This window comes from Phoca vitulina, unplaced genomic scaffold, assembly GCF_004348235.1.
Source record: "Phoca vitulina isolate PV1807 unplaced genomic scaffold, GSC_HSeal_1.0 scaffold37, whole genome shotgun sequence".
Classification (NCBI taxonomy): Eukaryota; Metazoa; Chordata; class Mammalia; order Carnivora; family Phocidae; genus Phoca; species Phoca vitulina.
Genome location: NW_022589740.1, coordinates 8,843,459 through 8,861,427, shown reverse-complemented (window position 1 = coordinate 8,861,427; position 17,969 = coordinate 8,843,459). Strand labels below are relative to the sequence as shown.

General features: G+C 36.0%; 1 protein-coding gene across 4 annotated transcripts in view; it reads right to left on the bottom strand.

Annotated features, from left to right (window-relative positions):
* Positions 1-17,969, bottom strand: part of CBWD3 (COBW domain containing 3) — a 53,121-nt gene that overhangs the window by 24,075 nt on the left and 11,077 nt on the right. For all 4 annotated transcript variants that reach the window (XR_004302161.1, XM_032427502.1, XM_032427503.1 and 1 more), the window contains exons 5-6: positions 5,236-5,295; positions 3,820-3,857 (exon numbers count right to left, since the gene is read on the bottom strand). Coding sequence is in view for 3 of the 4 variants with exons in the window: in XM_032427502.1 (XP_032283393.1) it covers positions 3,820-3,857; positions 5,236-5,295 (98 nt within the window). In the remaining variant the exon portion in view is untranslated. The remainder of the gene's footprint in view (positions 1-3,819; positions 3,858-5,235; positions 5,296-17,969) is intronic.

The following is a 17,969-nucleotide window of genomic DNA, read 5'->3' as shown; positions in this document are numbered from 1 at the left end:
TCATTTTACATACATTATCTCATTTAGCCTTCCTAAGAATTAGAGGAAATGGTTATTCTCATTTTATAAAGGAAGAAACTAAATTTAATACTGTCACTGTCACGGGATACTCTTTTATAGGGGTATTTTTCAAAAATTGAAAACGTGCTATAGAAGTAAAATGATCATAATTTTAAAAACTTATGAATGAAAGCTTTTTATGTCACATAGAATCAATCTTCGATACAGATGTTACATAAATATTAACAATCACGCAAGAGTATACTCATAGAGAGTACCTAAAAATTACATTCAAAATTACTATATTATTATTATTAGTGTATCAAAAACTGTTCCTTGCCAAAAGACAAAGTTTACTATTTTTGCTAATTATTCTTGGCCTGAGGCTACTGCAAATCCTATTATTATGTCCTGTAGAGAACAAGGCTCTTACCATCCTGGAAATAGTACCTGGCACCAGGCTCAAAAAATATTTATTGAATGAATTCTAGTTAACACCCCTATTTGTTGACAAAGATAAGTAGATGTTGTTATTTGAAATATTCTATACAATGTGCAGCAACAAATCCCCTTCTATTCAGCAGTATACCTATTTAATAAAGATGTATTTTTAGCAAGGTACCTGTTTCTGAAAGATCCCGGAATATTCCAGGATTTGAAAAATTTTTCAAAATACTGTACTGTTGACCTTTTGGAAGCTTTATTTACATATGAATTTGGGGCTATGTGGCTGTGAGTTGGTGGGGTATAAAAAAAGATATGGCAGAAAATTAGATATTTTATTTTTGAATTTCCATATCTAAATGGAACAGTAGTTTTACAAAGTAACCCACGTTTTTAACACATTTACTTCTCCAGAAGATTAGAAATCTACACTCAAAGCTAACTGGGAAAAACCAACATTTTACTACCTTCAGGCAATCAAGAAGTACCAAATATAAAAACACGTTAAAATCCCCAAAATAAAAATGGGCCAATATGTACAATTCTATTATGGATAAGGCATGTAATAATCACATATAATTATAGAAAAAGAGATAAAAGCCCTGTTCTATGCATTTTTGAAGCCCATATAAACATAAAGAAATAATAAATGCACACTAACATTTATTTTCTCTGGGTATCAGCCCAATATTTATTTTCCTTATGCAACTTCCTTCCTCCCCAAGTCAAACTTTGCAAAACGACTAAAACCAGTGTCTTTTATTCAAAGGGACATTCTCCAATATTGGTTACTCAGTTGGATAAATTCCATTTATAAAGTTTAAAAAATGGCAATTTTTATATTCTATGCTACCTGCACAGGCAAGGAAGGAAAACATCTGCAAATTTTTTTTCAAAAATTTTAGAGTGTGTGTGTGTGTGTGTGAATGTATACATATGCCCAAAGGATTCCTCATGTCTGCTGAGAGACTATGGCTTTTGCTTATATATTAAAAAAGACAAAAATGGTTTTGGTACTAATTAACCCAACACTTCCCAAAAGTCAAGGTTCAACCTCCAACTCAGCACACAGTAAGAAAGAAAGAAACCCTTTGAAATAACACCACTGTAGACCCGACTTCAATAAGGGCTAGCGGGTGTCCTCTTCTGCAGAAACAGAAACAAGCTGGACCAAAAAGAAGAGAGCAAGATAGGGGGAAAACACTGCTGTTGACCAAAATGGAAGAAATCTAGTGTCAAAGATGTCAGACGACATTTAAAAAAAGCAGCAGCTCTCTCCTCTCAACGGACTGGTTATAGATCTGACGCTATTTCAGCTGTTAGAAAACGATTATTGCATAATGTCAGTCTATTTATTTTTCCAGTCTTTTCCAAGCCAAACTGTTTTCTGACTGAATTGTTTCAACAGCTAGTGCAATATAACAGAAGAGCCAAAAAGAAACCTCTCACTTGACCTTTCCTGTGTAACTTCATCCATTGATTCTATTGCATTAAATGCTGTCACGTTTGTAGAACTGAAAAGAACAATGTTGGTAGCCTGGGTGTCAAGTCCTGAGAATAGAGAGCTGTCATTTGAAGTTGTCCAATTCTTTGCCCGTGATTAAAAAATGAATATTTCAGATCAATGGGTGACAATCCCATTAGAGTGATAGCCCATGATATCAATTACCACTTCAGTTTCAATCTGGCTGCCTGGCCACAGGGTACCATTTCTCAGCTTTCCTTGTGATGGGCTGGCTCCTTGAAGCATGACACCCTTAAATTGCTGCCCATTATCCAAGTGTCATTACTTGTACTGCCTCAGAATTCTCTGAATCACAAGCAGCTACTGGGGTCAAGCTTTGCAACCAGAGGAATTGGACAAGTGGGCAAATTCTTTATATAAAGGAAAAGTTATTTATCTGGCATCTGACTTAAAAAATCTAAAGTTTCCATTATCCTGACAGTATGTCAGTTTTGTGTAGGTATATTGATTTAATAATTTAAGAGGTTTTATCAAGGTGGCAGGAGGTTAAACGTTTACTGTGTTTGCATTATTCAGAATGTTGCTTTGTTTATTTGGCCTCAATTACACTGCTAATAGATTCTATTTAACTCCTCTGCAAATCTAAATATACATATAAAATTATTCCTGTAATCATAAATACATAAAGAGTTTAACTCTGGGTATGATACCTTAAGTCTATCAAGAAGACAAATAAAATATCTTAACTGCTATCTCTTCTGTAGGTATCCCAAATTTGGTAATAAATGTATATAAGAGATGAATTCAGACATGCCTATAATAAACATTCAGAATGAAGAATTTATTTTGCTTCCCCCATAAATATTTTGTTAGAAATATCATGATTTCAGAACAGTCGGAATTTTTCTGAGTAAAATTGTAATATCTGGAATCTTTCTTTGATTCTTAAGATGACTAATAAATTTGGACTCAAAATCTACAGAGAAATTATTTTCCAAACATCTCAAATTAGGCAGCTCTATTCCTGAGGGAGACAAAGGGCCAGTGAAGGGATAGTGGCAACCACTTAACAAGCATGCTCCACCAACTGAACCAGCAAGGTGCCCCGGAACTAACACTTTTTCAAATTAACAAATTGAGATATATTGTGGAGTAGAATACAAAATGGACGTGCATTTTTAAATATTAAATTTAAACTTCTAAGAAATGATTACTTAGGGGGCTATCCACATCCCAGAGTGGGACCGGGAGACGGAGGATAATTTCATTCTCTTTTCCCTTTAGTAGTATTTCACTTGGAAAGTTGAGAAATACTGTTTTATTTTATGCAACAACAGGTTTTTAAAAATCTTACTAAGTACATTTTATGAATTGAAGTCCATTTAAATACATTTGAAGAACTTGGTAGTTATGAAAACATTCACAGGAGGATACCATTTAAAGGAGTTTCTCCTCACTACACTTATGTATAAACCCTGATTTCTCAAAATAAGGTAAAGCGATTATTTTTTAACACAATTATTTCCAGTTTGTGTCTGGTAGCAGTTTAACAAGAGAAAAAGGTTCTCATATGCTTTCTCAAGCTCAATTTCTTCTATCAAATAGAAAAACTCATCAACAATGGGGTTGAGTCCCAGTAAGGAGTTATACCCAAACTTTATCCTGTAATATCATCATTACAAAATATTACACTTCCAACTTCTATCATATCAAGACAGAGTAACAGAAAATACTTAATTTTAAAACAAAATAATTAAAAGACACACAAATTTCATCTATTGTTCACAATAGTTTAAAAAAAAACTTGTTAAAATATTCAAACAAAACGGCAGAAAAAAAATATATAATCAATCCCCATAAACCCAGCTTTTAACAAATAATTAGCAACTCACAGCAATCTTTCAACTTACTTTTAGTCCATATTTTGAATCCACAACAGTTATGATACCTACAAAGGAATATATCTTTTAATCACCTCTATGCTTGAGAATGAAAATCACAACTAACCTATTTCACTTCACAAATGTTACTCAATAAAATACTGGTTTTTCTCTTGCCAAAGCTGCAATTTAATTCAATTCCACGAACAAGCAGACACATTTTAAATGTGTACTGAGTGCCTTAGCACCATTTTAAGGCATTAGGGAGGTTATAAAATAATTTTTTAAATTAAATAAACAAAGAAGTAAATAAGAAAATAAGATTTTTCTGGCCTTTAAAAAGCTTTAAATCCAAAATATGAGACAAATTACATAATATAAACTGGAATGTGATAAATTACACAAGACAGGTTATTTCCAGTTTATATATTCACATTATCAAAATCAAGACTTTTCTTAACATTTAAATTACTGCTTAACAAATCTGAGATGCCTTAAGATATCTTATTCCTAATAATTTGTACCAAATCTAACTCACACAAGTATTTTCCGTAACATGTACCTAAGTTTCCAAATGGTCAGTTAGTTTGTCAATCTCTCAATTTATATGCCAAATAATTTTTTCAAATGATAACAGCAGAATGAGTCTGATGATACCTAGGGAATTCAACCAGCTCCATGCTACATATACTAGAGCCAAATGACTGGGCACAGTCTTAAATTTCACTCTTGAGTCTGTGGAAGACCTGGTTTAAAGAAAGGTAAAGGGTGGGCGGGGCATAGTTACTTCATTCATAAGTTTCTATACGTCTTAAATGAAGTCTATGAATACAATTGCCCAAAAGTGTTACGGCAAAGAAAGTAAGGGGTGGGGGCCTTTGCTTAATTCTTATCTTCAAGGGAAAATGAAAGCAGAAATATGATCCTCATACTGTATATTTTAATTTTATTTTTATTATTTTTAAGATTTTATTTATTTATTTGACAGAGAGATAGAGAGCACAAGTAGGCAGAGAGGCAGGCAGAGGGAGAGGGAGAAGCAGGCCCCCCGCGGAGCAGGGAGCCCGATGCGGGGCTCGATCCCAGGACCCCGGGATCACGACCCGAGCCGAAGGCAGCCGATTAACCAACTGAGCCACCCAGGCGCCCCTCATACTGTATATTTTAAATAAAATAAAAAACTCTCTAACATACTAAGTACATAAATCAAACAGAGGATGTAAGAAACTGACATAGCATTTTAAAAGGAAAACCTTAGTGGAAGCACTAAATTGGGAGCTGACATTAAGACCCGACATCTAGTTCTACCACTCTCTGGGGCTTTGGAATCTTCATCATCAAATTAAACAAGTTTAAAAAGATTAAAATTATAATGTGAGCGGGAAAAAAAAATCTTAACCATAACATTTTACTTGAAAACAAAAGAATATTTGTTTTTAAACTTACCATCAAGATAAATATCAACCCCTAATTCAGCATCAACCCAAAACATAGAAGCTACAGCACCTGAAAAATATGTACAATATTGATCAAATAAAAATATTTATTCAAACTGAGAAACACTATTCTACCCAGGCTGTTTTAATGTGTCCTAAAAGAATTAGCAGGCGAACACATATACAAATTATGTGTGGCTTTCCAAACTTCTTTATGGGAATTACAATGACAGAATCTTTTACTATTTATACTCATTTCTTCCCCTCTCCCTTTTCTGTCCCCCCCACAAAAAAAAGAAAGAAAGAAAAAGAAAAACAGATCAGCTCTTATCACATACAAACCCAACACCAAGCTTCTATCAATGCCATAGTAATCTGCCAATAGATACTACCAAATAATTTGGGCACTATGGATATGTGCACATGGGACTTATTTTTATGTTTTCTCTTCCAAATTTAATAATCATACAGTTAACAAATAATGAATTCTCTCTCTAAAGGGAAGCAAAACACAATATAGATAATTCGGAAGCCACTTGACTGAAAAAGAGAAAAACTTGTAAGTTTTATAGAAGGAAAAGAACAGAAGGCAAAATTATACACTCTATAAGAGCATTACTAGTAAAACCTTATACTATTTGTTTAATACTGATATAAAATTTGGATCTGAGGAAAAAGAACTTCTAAGTAAGAAATTAAAACTTGTTTTTGACAGACACTGGTTCAGTAGCAAAGCACACGCCCTGATCAGTTTGCCATTACACAAGAAAAAGAAAACTGGCAGTAAAAGAAGTATTTGATTTTTCAAAGCATCACAGGTCCAGTTAGTGACAGGGCTGTCCAAAAGAATGAGTACTGGGGAAAAACAAGGATAACTGAACTCATCCCCGTGTCTGAAGCTGTCCACTTACACTGAGGAGATGTGGCCCCCCAAGCATCACTGTGTCAACAGCGAAATACCTGTCAGCTGTCTACAGTGATTACTCATGCAAGATATAGCAAGGGCCACAAGATCTAATGGTTTCCTGATACCCATTGATTTTTTCCCCAAAACTTAATAGTTTTCCAATTTGACTGAAATAGGATTTGTGAGTAACAGGGGCGAATCAATGCCTGTTCTTTTCAAGGAAATTACTTTACCATGACAATTATTTAGCTTAGAACTGGAGAGTGTCAGTCTCCTAAACGGTAAACAACTGAATTGCCAATAAGAATTTTCTTCACTTACTTGGCTAACACCATGATTTTAATTAATGAGGGAGAAAAAAGTAAATCTACTGTGAGTATCATTACCCCTAACAATAAGTCATTTAAAAAAGTCTTAATTTTTTTCACTCAGTAAAATTCCACATTGTTCATAAACCTTTTTTTTTTTAATTCATGGATTACTATTCAGATAGCTTATAAGTCCTATACAGTTAACATTCATGTAGTATTAAGTTGAATTGCAAGAGTATATTAGAGCTTTTTTTCTAAATCTGATGTGTATCCTTGGTAATACTTACCAGGCTACTTAAGAAAACTATTTAAAATTTAGATGCAGGTGTTTAGCAAGAGGAGTAAGATGAGAGAATAAGTTAATCAATAGTTCCAAACCCAGGGTGATTTTTCTCCCCAGGGAATATTTGGCAAAGTCTAAAGATATTTTTAATTGTCTCAACTAGGGGAATGCTACTGGCATTTAGTGGGTAGAAGCCAGGGATGCTGTTAACATCCCACAAGGCAAAAAACAATAAAACAGGGCGCCTGGGTGGCTCAGATGGTTAAGCGTCTGCCTTCGGCTCAGGTTGTGATCCCAGGGTCCTGGGATCGAGTCCCACATGGGGCTCCCTGCTCCTTGGGAGCCTGCTTCTCCCTCTGCCTCTCTCTCTCTCTCTCTCTCTGTCTCTCATGAATAAATAAATAAAATCTTTAAAAAATTTAAAAAAAAACAAAAAAAACAAAAACATCCCACAATCCACAAGACAATCCCCTACAAAAAAGAACTATCCAACCCAAAATATCAGTTGTGCCAAGGTTAAGAAACCCTGACCTAAATTATAGAACCTCCCTTATTCAAAACCGATTACAACAAACATTTAAATAAAATTTTAAAAGCCAAGTTTTATTAGCAACAACCCAATATACAACCTCCTGCAACAAATTTTGAAGAGTGATACTCTAAATAAGAAACAGAAAGTCCTATGTGACTTCTGATAATTCTTATTTCTACCCTAATAAGTGGCTGTGGGGAAAAAGTTTACAAAATCCAAATACTTATCAGAAACAGCTTTCAAAATGGCAAGAAGGGGAACTGAGCAAAGAATAAGTAATATAGGGAAAAGTCAACCAAGGGTAAAAGTTTCTAACCATTTCCACATTTTTGGAGGAGGGGGCCACTTTCTAGGGCTCAGAGCAAAATTAACTAAAAGGTCTGAAGCTCAAGGATGTACCTGCACAAGGTATTAATATATTTTCATGAGTAGTTGGAGGAAATTCAGGAGGGGAACACTGGGTACTTTAAGAGAACAGAACCTAAAAGTCATATTGCCCATATGGCTCTCTCAGTCACCCCTTTTCCTTTGCTTCGCCTTCCCTGCTCTCAGCAAGACCCAGCATTCAAATTGAGGTCCAGGAGAAAAACAAGTTTAGGTAAGATAGGTAAGATATTAAAAACAATCCATCAACACCATATGTAAGTAGACTGATGTTCTCTACATCAATCACCAACATGCTGAAAAAAAAATGCGCATGTTTTTTCAAAGAAATGGAACATATCCTAAAATTTGTATGGAACCGGAAAAGACCCTGAATAGCCAGAGGAATGTTGAAAAAGAAAAGCAAAGCTGGTGGCATCACAATTCCAGACTTCAAGTTCTATTACAAAGCTGTCATCATCAAGACAGTATGGTACTGGCACAAAAACAGACACATAGATCAATGGAACAGAATAGAGAGCCCAGAAATGGACCCTCAACTCTATGGTCAACTAATCTTTGACAAAGCAGGAAAGAATGTCCCGTGGAAAGACAGTCTCTTCAACAAATGGTGTTGGGAAAATTGGACAGCCACATACAGAAGAATGAAACTGGACCATTTCCTTACACTGCACACAAAAATAGACTCAAAATGGATCAGAGACCTAAAAGTGAGACAGGAATCCATCAAAATCCTTGAGAACACAGGCAGCAACCTCTTCGACCTCAGCCGCAGCAACTTCTTCCTAGGAACATCGCCAAAGGCAAGAGAAGCAAGGGCAAGAATGAACGATTGGGACTTCATCAAGATAAAAAGCTTTTGCACAGCAAAGGAAACAGACAAAACCAAAAGATAACCGACAGAATGGGAGAAGATATTTGCAAATATCTTATCAGATAAAGGGCTAGTATCCAAAATCTATAAAGAACTTATCAAACTTGGGGCACCTGGGTGGCTCAGTCGTTAAGTGTCTGCCTTCGGCTCAGGTCATGATCCCAGGGTACTGGGATCGAGCCCCGCATCGGGCTCCCTGCTCGGCGGGAAGCCTGCTTCTCCTTCTCCCTCTCCCACTCCCCCTGCTTGTGTTCCCTCTCTCGCTGTGTCTCCTCTGTCAAATAAATAAATAAAATCTTAAAAAAAAAAAAAAAGGAACTTATCAAACTCAACACCCAAAGAACAACTAATCAAATCAAGAAACGCGCAGAAGACATGAACAGACATTTCTGCAAAGAAGACATCCAAATGGCCAACAGACACATGAAAAAGTGCTCAACATCACTCGGCATCAGGGAAATACAAATCAAAACCTCAGTGAGGTCGCCTGGGTGGCTCAGTCATTAAGTGTCTGCCTTCAGCTCAGGTCATGATCCTAGGGTCCTGGGATCGAGTCCCACATCGGGCTCCCTGCTCAGCGGGAAGCCTGCTTCTCCCTCTCCCACTCCCCCTACTTGTGTTCCCTCTCTCGCTGTCTCTCTCTGCGGAAAAATAAATAAAATCTCTTAAAAAAAAAAACCTCAATGAGATACCACCTCACACCAGTCAGAATGGCTAAAATTAACAAGTCAGGAAACGACAGATGTTGGCGAGGATGCGGAGATAAGGGAACCCTCCTACACTGTTGGGGGGAATGCAAGCTGGTGCAGCCACTTTGGAAAACAGTATGGAGGTTCCTCAAAAGTTGAAAATAGAGCTACCCTACGACCCAGCAATTGCACTACTGGGTATTTACCCCAAAGACACAAATGTAGTGATCCGAAGGGGCACATGCACCCCAATGTTTATAGCAGCAATATCCACAATGGCCAAACTATGGAAGAGCCTAGATGTCCATCAACAGATGAATGGATAAAGAAGATGTGGTGTGTGTGTGTATACACACACACACACACACACACACACACACACACACAATGGAATATTATGCAGCCATCAAAAAATGAAATCTTGCCATTTGCAATGACATGCATAGAACTAGAGGGTATTATGCCAAGTGAAATAAGTCAATCAAAGAAAGACAATTATCATATGATCTCACAGATATGAGGAATTTGAGAAATAAGACCGAGGATCATAGGGGAAGGGAAGGAAAAATGAAACAAGATGAAACCAGAGAGGGAGAAAAACTGTAAGAGACTCAATCTCAGGAAACAAACTGAGGGTTGCAGGAGTGGAGTGGGGTGGAAGGGATGGGGTGGCTGGGTGATGGACACTGGGGAGGGTATGTGCTCTGGTAGCGCTGTGAATTGTGTAAGACTGATGAATCACAGACCTGTACCCCTGAAACAAATAATACATTATACATTAAATGAATAAATAAATAAATAGGAAAAAAAACAATGCACATATATTACAGCTTAGAAGAAACAAAAAAGAAGATAAAGGCAAGGAAAAAAACTGAAGAAATGAATAAGGCATATAAATGGCAAAGAACCCATTTTGGAAGGAAACATAACCCAAGAAGCCAAAGAAAATTCTCAAAGGCCTATTCATGATAAGGAACTTAAAAACAACAAAATCAATTAAAAACAAACTCTAAAAGGCAAGATAAAGCAGAATAACATGAAATGGAAGTTTGTGCTAAAGAAATAAACATACAACCAATAAACATATCATTACTTAACGAATTCTTTTAAAACATCATGGAACAGAACAGATACTGTTGGAAACAGAATTACTGACAGAAAGGAACACGTAAGATGACTGAAGTAAATGCAGAAGCAAAAGACAAAACAATTAGAAGATAAAACATATGGAGAACATAAGAAAATTCAATATAAGGAAAATTGGTGTCATCAAGTGGAGGACCCAATAATTGGACAAAAAAATCTTCATGGTAATAAGGTAAATGCTCCTAAATGAAGAAATAAACCTACAGATTACAGATTATACTGTAATCCAAGGAAAAATGATTATGAATGACATGTAGACGTACCCTGGTTACATTACTGACCTTCAAAAATAAAGGAAAAAATTGTCAGGCAGTTTGGATGAGAAAGCAAGTCACTTTCAAGGAGGCAGAAAAAAATTAGACTTTTCTACACTAACATTCCTTGCCCCAGTATAATAAAATAATGACCACAAAGTTCTAATGAAAGTGTTCCCTGAGGATATTACCTCCTGCCAAGTTGTTTTTCAACAATGAAAACACCAGGTAGACAGACTCAAAACATTAAAGGAAACAACAGCATTAAAACTCAAAAAATATATCGCCCACAAATCCTGATGAAAAAAAAAAAGGAAATCCAGGCAATCAAAAAATACTAAGAGATCAAGAAGCAATATTTGTTAAGTTCTGAGGGAAGGAAATCGTGATCTGGAAATTTTATACCCAGTAAAATAATCCTTCAGGTATAAAAACAAAAGACAAGCACTCTCAAGCAAGTATGTAAGAACTTAAGGAAGGAGGGGCGCCTGGGTGGTTCAGGCAGTTGAGCGTCTGACTCTTGGTTTCAGCTCAGGTCGTGATCTCAGGGTCATGAGATTGAGCCCCACGTGGGGCTCTGCATTCAGCACGTAGTCCTCTTGGGACTTTTCTTTCCCTCTTCCTTAGCCCCTGCTCCCGACTCTCTCTCTCACTCAAATAAATAAATCTTTAAAAAAAAAAAAAAAAAAGCAAAGGAACACAGCATCTATAGCTTGAAAGGATCACCTGACCATGAAATTCAGTCAATAAAGAGATTCATCAACTCAGGAATGGAGAAGCCACAGTACTGAGGTAATGAGGACTAAAATTGTTTAAGATAGAACCAAACAAGTGTGAGAGAATGTAGATGTTAGGAATCTTAACACAGCACAGGATAAATCAATCAAAACCAGGAGATGGGACTAAGTAGAAGTGTTCATTTCCTACTCCTTTATGTCCCGGAGTCAAGAAATAACTCTGAACTGATACATATAGTTCAAAAACTAACTCGTCCCATTTGTTTATGTTCTTTATAACCTTTTTTCCCCCCTGAACTCATATCCCTTCCAGTGAAACGGCATTTTTCTGATATTCAGGATTCCTTCATTTCTTTCAAGTTCTCTTTCAATTACATGGTATTTTTTTTGCTTCTGCCCACCTTTTGAGGAATTTATTAATTAATTTTAATGATATCAATAGTTGATTTGTGGAGTATCTAATATGTGTTGGCTTACATATATATGTGTGGTTTACATATAGAATATACAAATTTTAATTGAGGTAAAATGGTATGTGACCTTATATTAGTTTCAGGTGTATGGCATAATGATTCAGTATTTGTATACATTACAAAGAGATCACCACAGTAAATCTAGTTACCATCCAACACCATACAAGTGACCCCCTTCATTCATTTCAACCCTTTAACCCCTTTCCCCCTGATAACCATCAACCTGTTCCCCGTATCTGAGTTTTGTTTTGTTTCTTAGGTTTCACAGATCAATGAAATCTAACTTATTTCCCAGAGCATAATACCCTCAAGGCCCATCCCCACTGTTGCAAACAGCAAGTCTATTGTATATATATAGCATATCATCTTTATCCATTTATCCATCGACAGACGCTTAAGTTGTTTCCCTAGCTTGGCTACTGTAAATAATGCTGCAATGAACATAGGGTGCACATATCTTTTCAAATTAGTGTTTTCATTTTCTTCAGAAAAATACCCAAAAGTTAAATAGCTGACCACATGAAAGCTCTATTTTTAATGTTTTGAGGAGCCACCATACTGTTTTTCACAGTGGCTGCACCAATTTGCATTCCCACCAACAGTGTATGAGGGTTCCCTTTTCTCCGCATCCTTGCCAACACTTATTTCTTGTCAATTTGACTCTAATAGGTGTGAGGTGGTATCACGTTGTGGTTTTGATTTACGTTTCCCTGATAATTAGTGAAGTTGAGCATCTTTTCATGTGCCTGTGGGCCACCTGTATATGTTCTTTGGAAACATGTCTATTTAAGATCCTCTGCTCTCTTTTCAAATTGTTTTTTTGCAACTGAGTTCTTTACACATTTTGGATATTAACCCCTTATCAGATACATGATTTGCAAATATTTTCTCCCAGTCAGTAGATTGCCTTTTCATTTTATTGATTGCTTCCTTTGCTGTGCAGATGCCTTTTAGTTTGATATAGTCCCACTTGTCGATTTTAGCTTTTGTTGCCTTTGCTTTTGGAGTCAGATCCAAAAATTCAACGCCAAGACTGATGTCAAGGAGCAAACTACCTGTTTTCTTCTAGGCATTTTATGGTTTCAGGTTTTACATTCAAATCTTTCATCCATTATGAGCTAACTTTTGTATATTGTGTAACATAGTAGCCTAGTTTCATTCTTTTCATGTAGCTGGTCCAATTTTCCCATCACCATTTATTTGAAGGGACCATCTTTTCTTCATTGTATATTCTTGCCTCCTTTGTCATAGATTAATTGGCTAGAAAAGCATGGGTTTATGTCTGGTTTCTCTATTCTGTTTCATTGATTTGTGTCTTTTTTATGCCAATACCATATTGTTTTCATACTACAGCTTTGTAGTACAGTTTGAAGTCTGGGACAGTGACATCTCCCATTTGCTCTTCTTTCTCAAGACTGCTTTGGCTATGGGGGGCCTGGGTGGCTCAGGCAGTTAAGCATCTGCCTTCGGCTCAGGTCATGATCCCAGGGCCCAGGGATTGAGCCCCACATTGGGCTCTCTGCTCAGCAGGAAGCCTGCTTCTCCCTCTCCCTCTGCCTGCCGCCCCCCCCCCTTGCTTGTGCTCTTGTCAAATAAATAAATAAAATCTTAAAATAAAAAAAAAAGGACTGCTTTGGCTATTCAGGGTCTTCTGTGATTCCACATAAACCTTAGAATTAATTATTTGTTCTGGGGCGCCTGGCTGCCTCAGTCAGTCGAGCATGTGACTCTTGATCTCAGGGTTGTGCATTCAAGCCCCATGCTGGGTGTAGAGATTACTTTAAAAAAATCTTTAAAAAAAATTATTTGTCCTAGTTTTGTGAAAAATGGCATTAAAATTCTGATAGAGGGGCACTTGGGTGGCTCAGTCAGTTGAGCGTCTGCCTTCCGTTTGGGTCATGATCCCAGGGTCCTGGGATTGAGCCCTGTGTCAGGCCCCTGCTCAGCAGGGAGTCTGCTTCTCCCTCTCCCTCTGCTGCTCCCCCTACTTGTGCACGTGCTCGCTCTGTCAAATAAATCTTTTAAAAAATCTAAAAAAATAAAAATAAATAAAATTCTGAGTTTGCAATGAATATGTATATTGCTTTGGATAGTATGGACATTTTAACAGTATTAGTTCTTCCAAACATGAGCATGGAATAACTTTCCATTTAGTTCTAACTTAATTTCTTTCATCAATGTCCTAGTTTTCAATCTACAGGTCTTTCACCTCCTTGGTTAGATTTATTCCTAGGTATTTTATTCATTTTGATGCAAATTGTTTTGTTAGGCTTTTTGCAAGGATTGTTTCCTTAATTTCTCTGACAGTTCATTATTTGTGTCTAGAAACACAACAGGTTAAGTGTACACCGATTTTGTATACAGCAACATGACTGAGTTCATTTACTGTTTTTTGGTGGAGTCTTCAGGGTTTTCTACATATAGTATCATGTCATCTGGAAATAGTGATAGTTTGATTTCTTCCTTTCCAATTTGGATGCTTTTAGGTCTTTTGCTTGTGTTATTGCTGTGGGTAAGACTTCCTTGGATAAAAAAGGCAAGAGTGGGCATCCTTATTTTGTTCCTGATCTTAGAGGAAAAGCTTTCAGCTTTACACCATTGAGTATGAGTTTGTCATGTATGGCCTTTATTATATTTAAGTATTCCCTCTATACCCACTTTAAGAGTTTTTATCATAAATGGACACTGGAATTTATCAAAGGCTTTTTCTCCATTTATTGAGGTGATCACATGACTGCTACCCTTCATTTTGTTATGTGGTGTATCACTGATTTGCAGATGTTAAACCATCCTTGCATTCCTGGAATAAATTCCATTGATCATGGTGTATGATCCTTTTAATATTGTCGAATTCAGTTTGCTAATATTTTGTTGAGGAATTTTACATCTATGTTCATCACGGATATAAGCCTGTTAATTTTCTTTTTCTTTTTTTTTTTTGGTGGTGTCCTTCTCTAGTTTTGGTATCAGGGTAATGTTGGTCTTATAAAATGAGTTTGGAAGCTTTTCCACCTCTTTTAGTATTTTGGAAGAGTTTGAGAAGAATAGATATTACATCTTTTTTCTATGTTTGGTAGAATTCCCCATGAAGACACCTAATCCTGGACTTGTTTGCTGGGTGGTTTTTGATTACAGATTCAATCTCCTTACTAATAATGCATCTATTCAGGTTTTCTATTTCTTCATGGAAGACTGGAAGTCTTGAGAGATTGTATGTTACTAGGAATTAACCCATTTCATTCATAGTAGTCTCTTTTGATCCTTGATTTCTGTGGTATGTTAACTTCTCTTTCATTTCTGATTTTCTTTTTCAAATAACCAGCTCTTACTTTCATTGATCTTTTCTATTGGTTTTTTTTTTTTTTAGTTTTTTATTTATTTCTGCTCTGAATCTTTATTATTTCTTTCCTTCTACTAACTATGGGATTTATCTGTTCTTTTTCTAGTTCCTTTCGGTAGAGCTATCTTTTTATGAACCTTGCTCTTAGAACTGCTTTTGCTGCGTCCTGTAGATTTTGGATTGTTCTATTTCCATTTTCATTTGTGTCAAGGTATTTTTTATTTCTCCTCTGATTTCTTCATTGACCCACTGATTATAACAGTTGCATGTTATTTAATTTCCACGTATTTATGATTTGTCCAGCTTTCTTTAATTGACTTTGTTTTATACCACTATCATTAAAGAAGATATCTGACATGATTTCAATCTTCTTAAATGTACTGAGACTTGTTTTGTAGTCTAATATGTGACCTATTCTGAGAACATCCCATATGTAGAGAAGAATGTGTATTCTGCTGCTTTTGGATGCTTTGTATACAATTAACCCTTGAACAATGCAGGAGTTGGGGCACTGACCTTCCATACACTCAAAAATCCACATCCATAACTTTTTTAAAAAAAGATTATTTATTTATTTGAGAGAGAGAGTGCACGCTCACACAAGCAGGGGGAGCGGGAGAGGGAGAAGCAGGCTCCCCGCTGAGCAGAGAGCCTGATGTGGGGCTTGATCCCAGGACCCTGGGATCATGACCTGAGCCGAAGGCAGATGCTTAACAGACTAAGCCACCCAGGGACCCCCACATATAACTTCTGATTCCCTAAAAACTTAACTACTAATAGCTTACTGCTGACCAGGAGCCATACTGATAATATAAACAGTCGATTAACATATTTTGTAGGTTGTATTATACATCGTATTCTTACAATAAACTAGAAAAAAAAATGTTATTCAGAAAATTGTAAGGAACAGAAAATACATTTATAGTATTATACTGTAAAAAAATCTGCATGTAAGTGGACCCACACAGTCAAACCCATGCTGTTCAAGGGTTAACTGTATACCTATTAAGTCCATCTGGTCTCATATGTTGTTAAGGCTGACCATTTTCTTATTGGTTTTCTGTCTAGGTAACCTATCCATTGATGTAAATGGAGTACTAAAGTCTTCCACTATTATTGTATTGCTGTCCATTTCTCCCTTTAAGTCTGTTAATACTTGTTTTATATATTTAGGAATTCCTATGTTGAGTGAATAAAAATTTTCAAATGTTATATCCTCTTATTGGATTGACCCTTTGTCATTGTGCAGTGTCCTTTATCTTTTATTAGACTTTGTTTTAAAGACTATTTCGTTTGATATAAGTATAGCCACATCAGCTTTCTTTCATTTACATTTGCATGGAATATCTTTTTCCACCCCTTCACTTTCAGTCTGCATGTCATTAGATCTGAAGTGAATCTCTTATAGGCAATATATAGATGGTCTTCTTTTTTAAATCTATTCAACTACTGTATACATCTTTTGACTGTGTCTATTTACATTTAAAGTAATTATTGATAGGTATGTACTTTTTGCCATTTTGTTAATTATTTTCTGGCTGTTTTTATAGTTCCTCTCTGTTCTTTTTTTCTCTTGCTCACTTCCCTTGCAGCCTATATGTACACATATATATATATATATATACATATACACACACACACATATATATACACACACACAGCTTATATACACATATATATTTATACACTTATGTTTATATACTTATGTTTGTACATTCATATGCTTATGTTTATACTTATATATTTGTTTATATTTACATATATATACTTATATATAAATACAAGCCTATTTCAAGTTGATAGCAACTTAAATTTGAATTATAAAAACTCTACATTTCTGCTCTCTTCTCCACATTTTGTTTTTACATCTTCTTACTTTGTGTATCTCTTAATTATTGTAGCTATACTTAAGTTCGCTACTTTTGTCTTTTAACCTTCATAGTAGGTTTATAAGTGGTTAATTCACTACCTTTACTATATATTTGCCCTTAGGAGTAAGATCTTTACTTTCCCATGTTTTCTTGTTCTTAGTACCTTTCCTTTTCAACTTAAAGAAGTCCCTTTAACATTTCTTATAAGGCCAGTTTAGTGGTGAACTCCTTTAACTTTTGCTTGTCTAGAAAACTCTCCTCCAATTCTGAATGATAACCGTGGCAGGTAGAATATTCTTGGTTGGAAGTTTTTTCCTTTCAGCACTTCGAATCTATCATGCCACTCCCTTCTGGCCTGCAAAGCTTCATCTGAAATATCAGCTGATAGTGATTTGGGGATTCCCTTGTACTTAACAAATTGTTTTTCTCTTGCTGCTTTTAAGATTCTCTTTAATTTTTGACATTGTAATTATGTCTCTTGATCTGGATGTCTTTGAGTTCATCTTATTTGGAACTCTCTATGCTTCTGGGACTTCGATGTCTGTTTCCCTCCCTGGGTTAGGGAAGTTTTCTGCCTCTTTCACTTTTTTTCCTTCTGGGATCCCTATAATGTGAATGTTACTCCACTTGACATTGTCCCATAGGTTCCTTAAGCTATCTTCATTAATTTTCTTGTTGTTGTTGCTTTGTTTGGCTGAGTTCCACTGCCCTGTCTTCCAGGTCACTGATCCATTCTTCTTCATTTATTCTGATGCTGAACCCTTCTCGTGTATTTTTCGGTTCAGTTACTGTATTCTTCAGCTCTGTGACTTGCATTTGGTACTTCCTTATATTTTCTATCTCTTTGTTGAAGTCTTACTGTGTTCAAACATTCTTCTGACTCTGGTAAACATCTTTATAACCATTACCTTGAACTCTTTATCAGGTAGATTAGTTATATCCA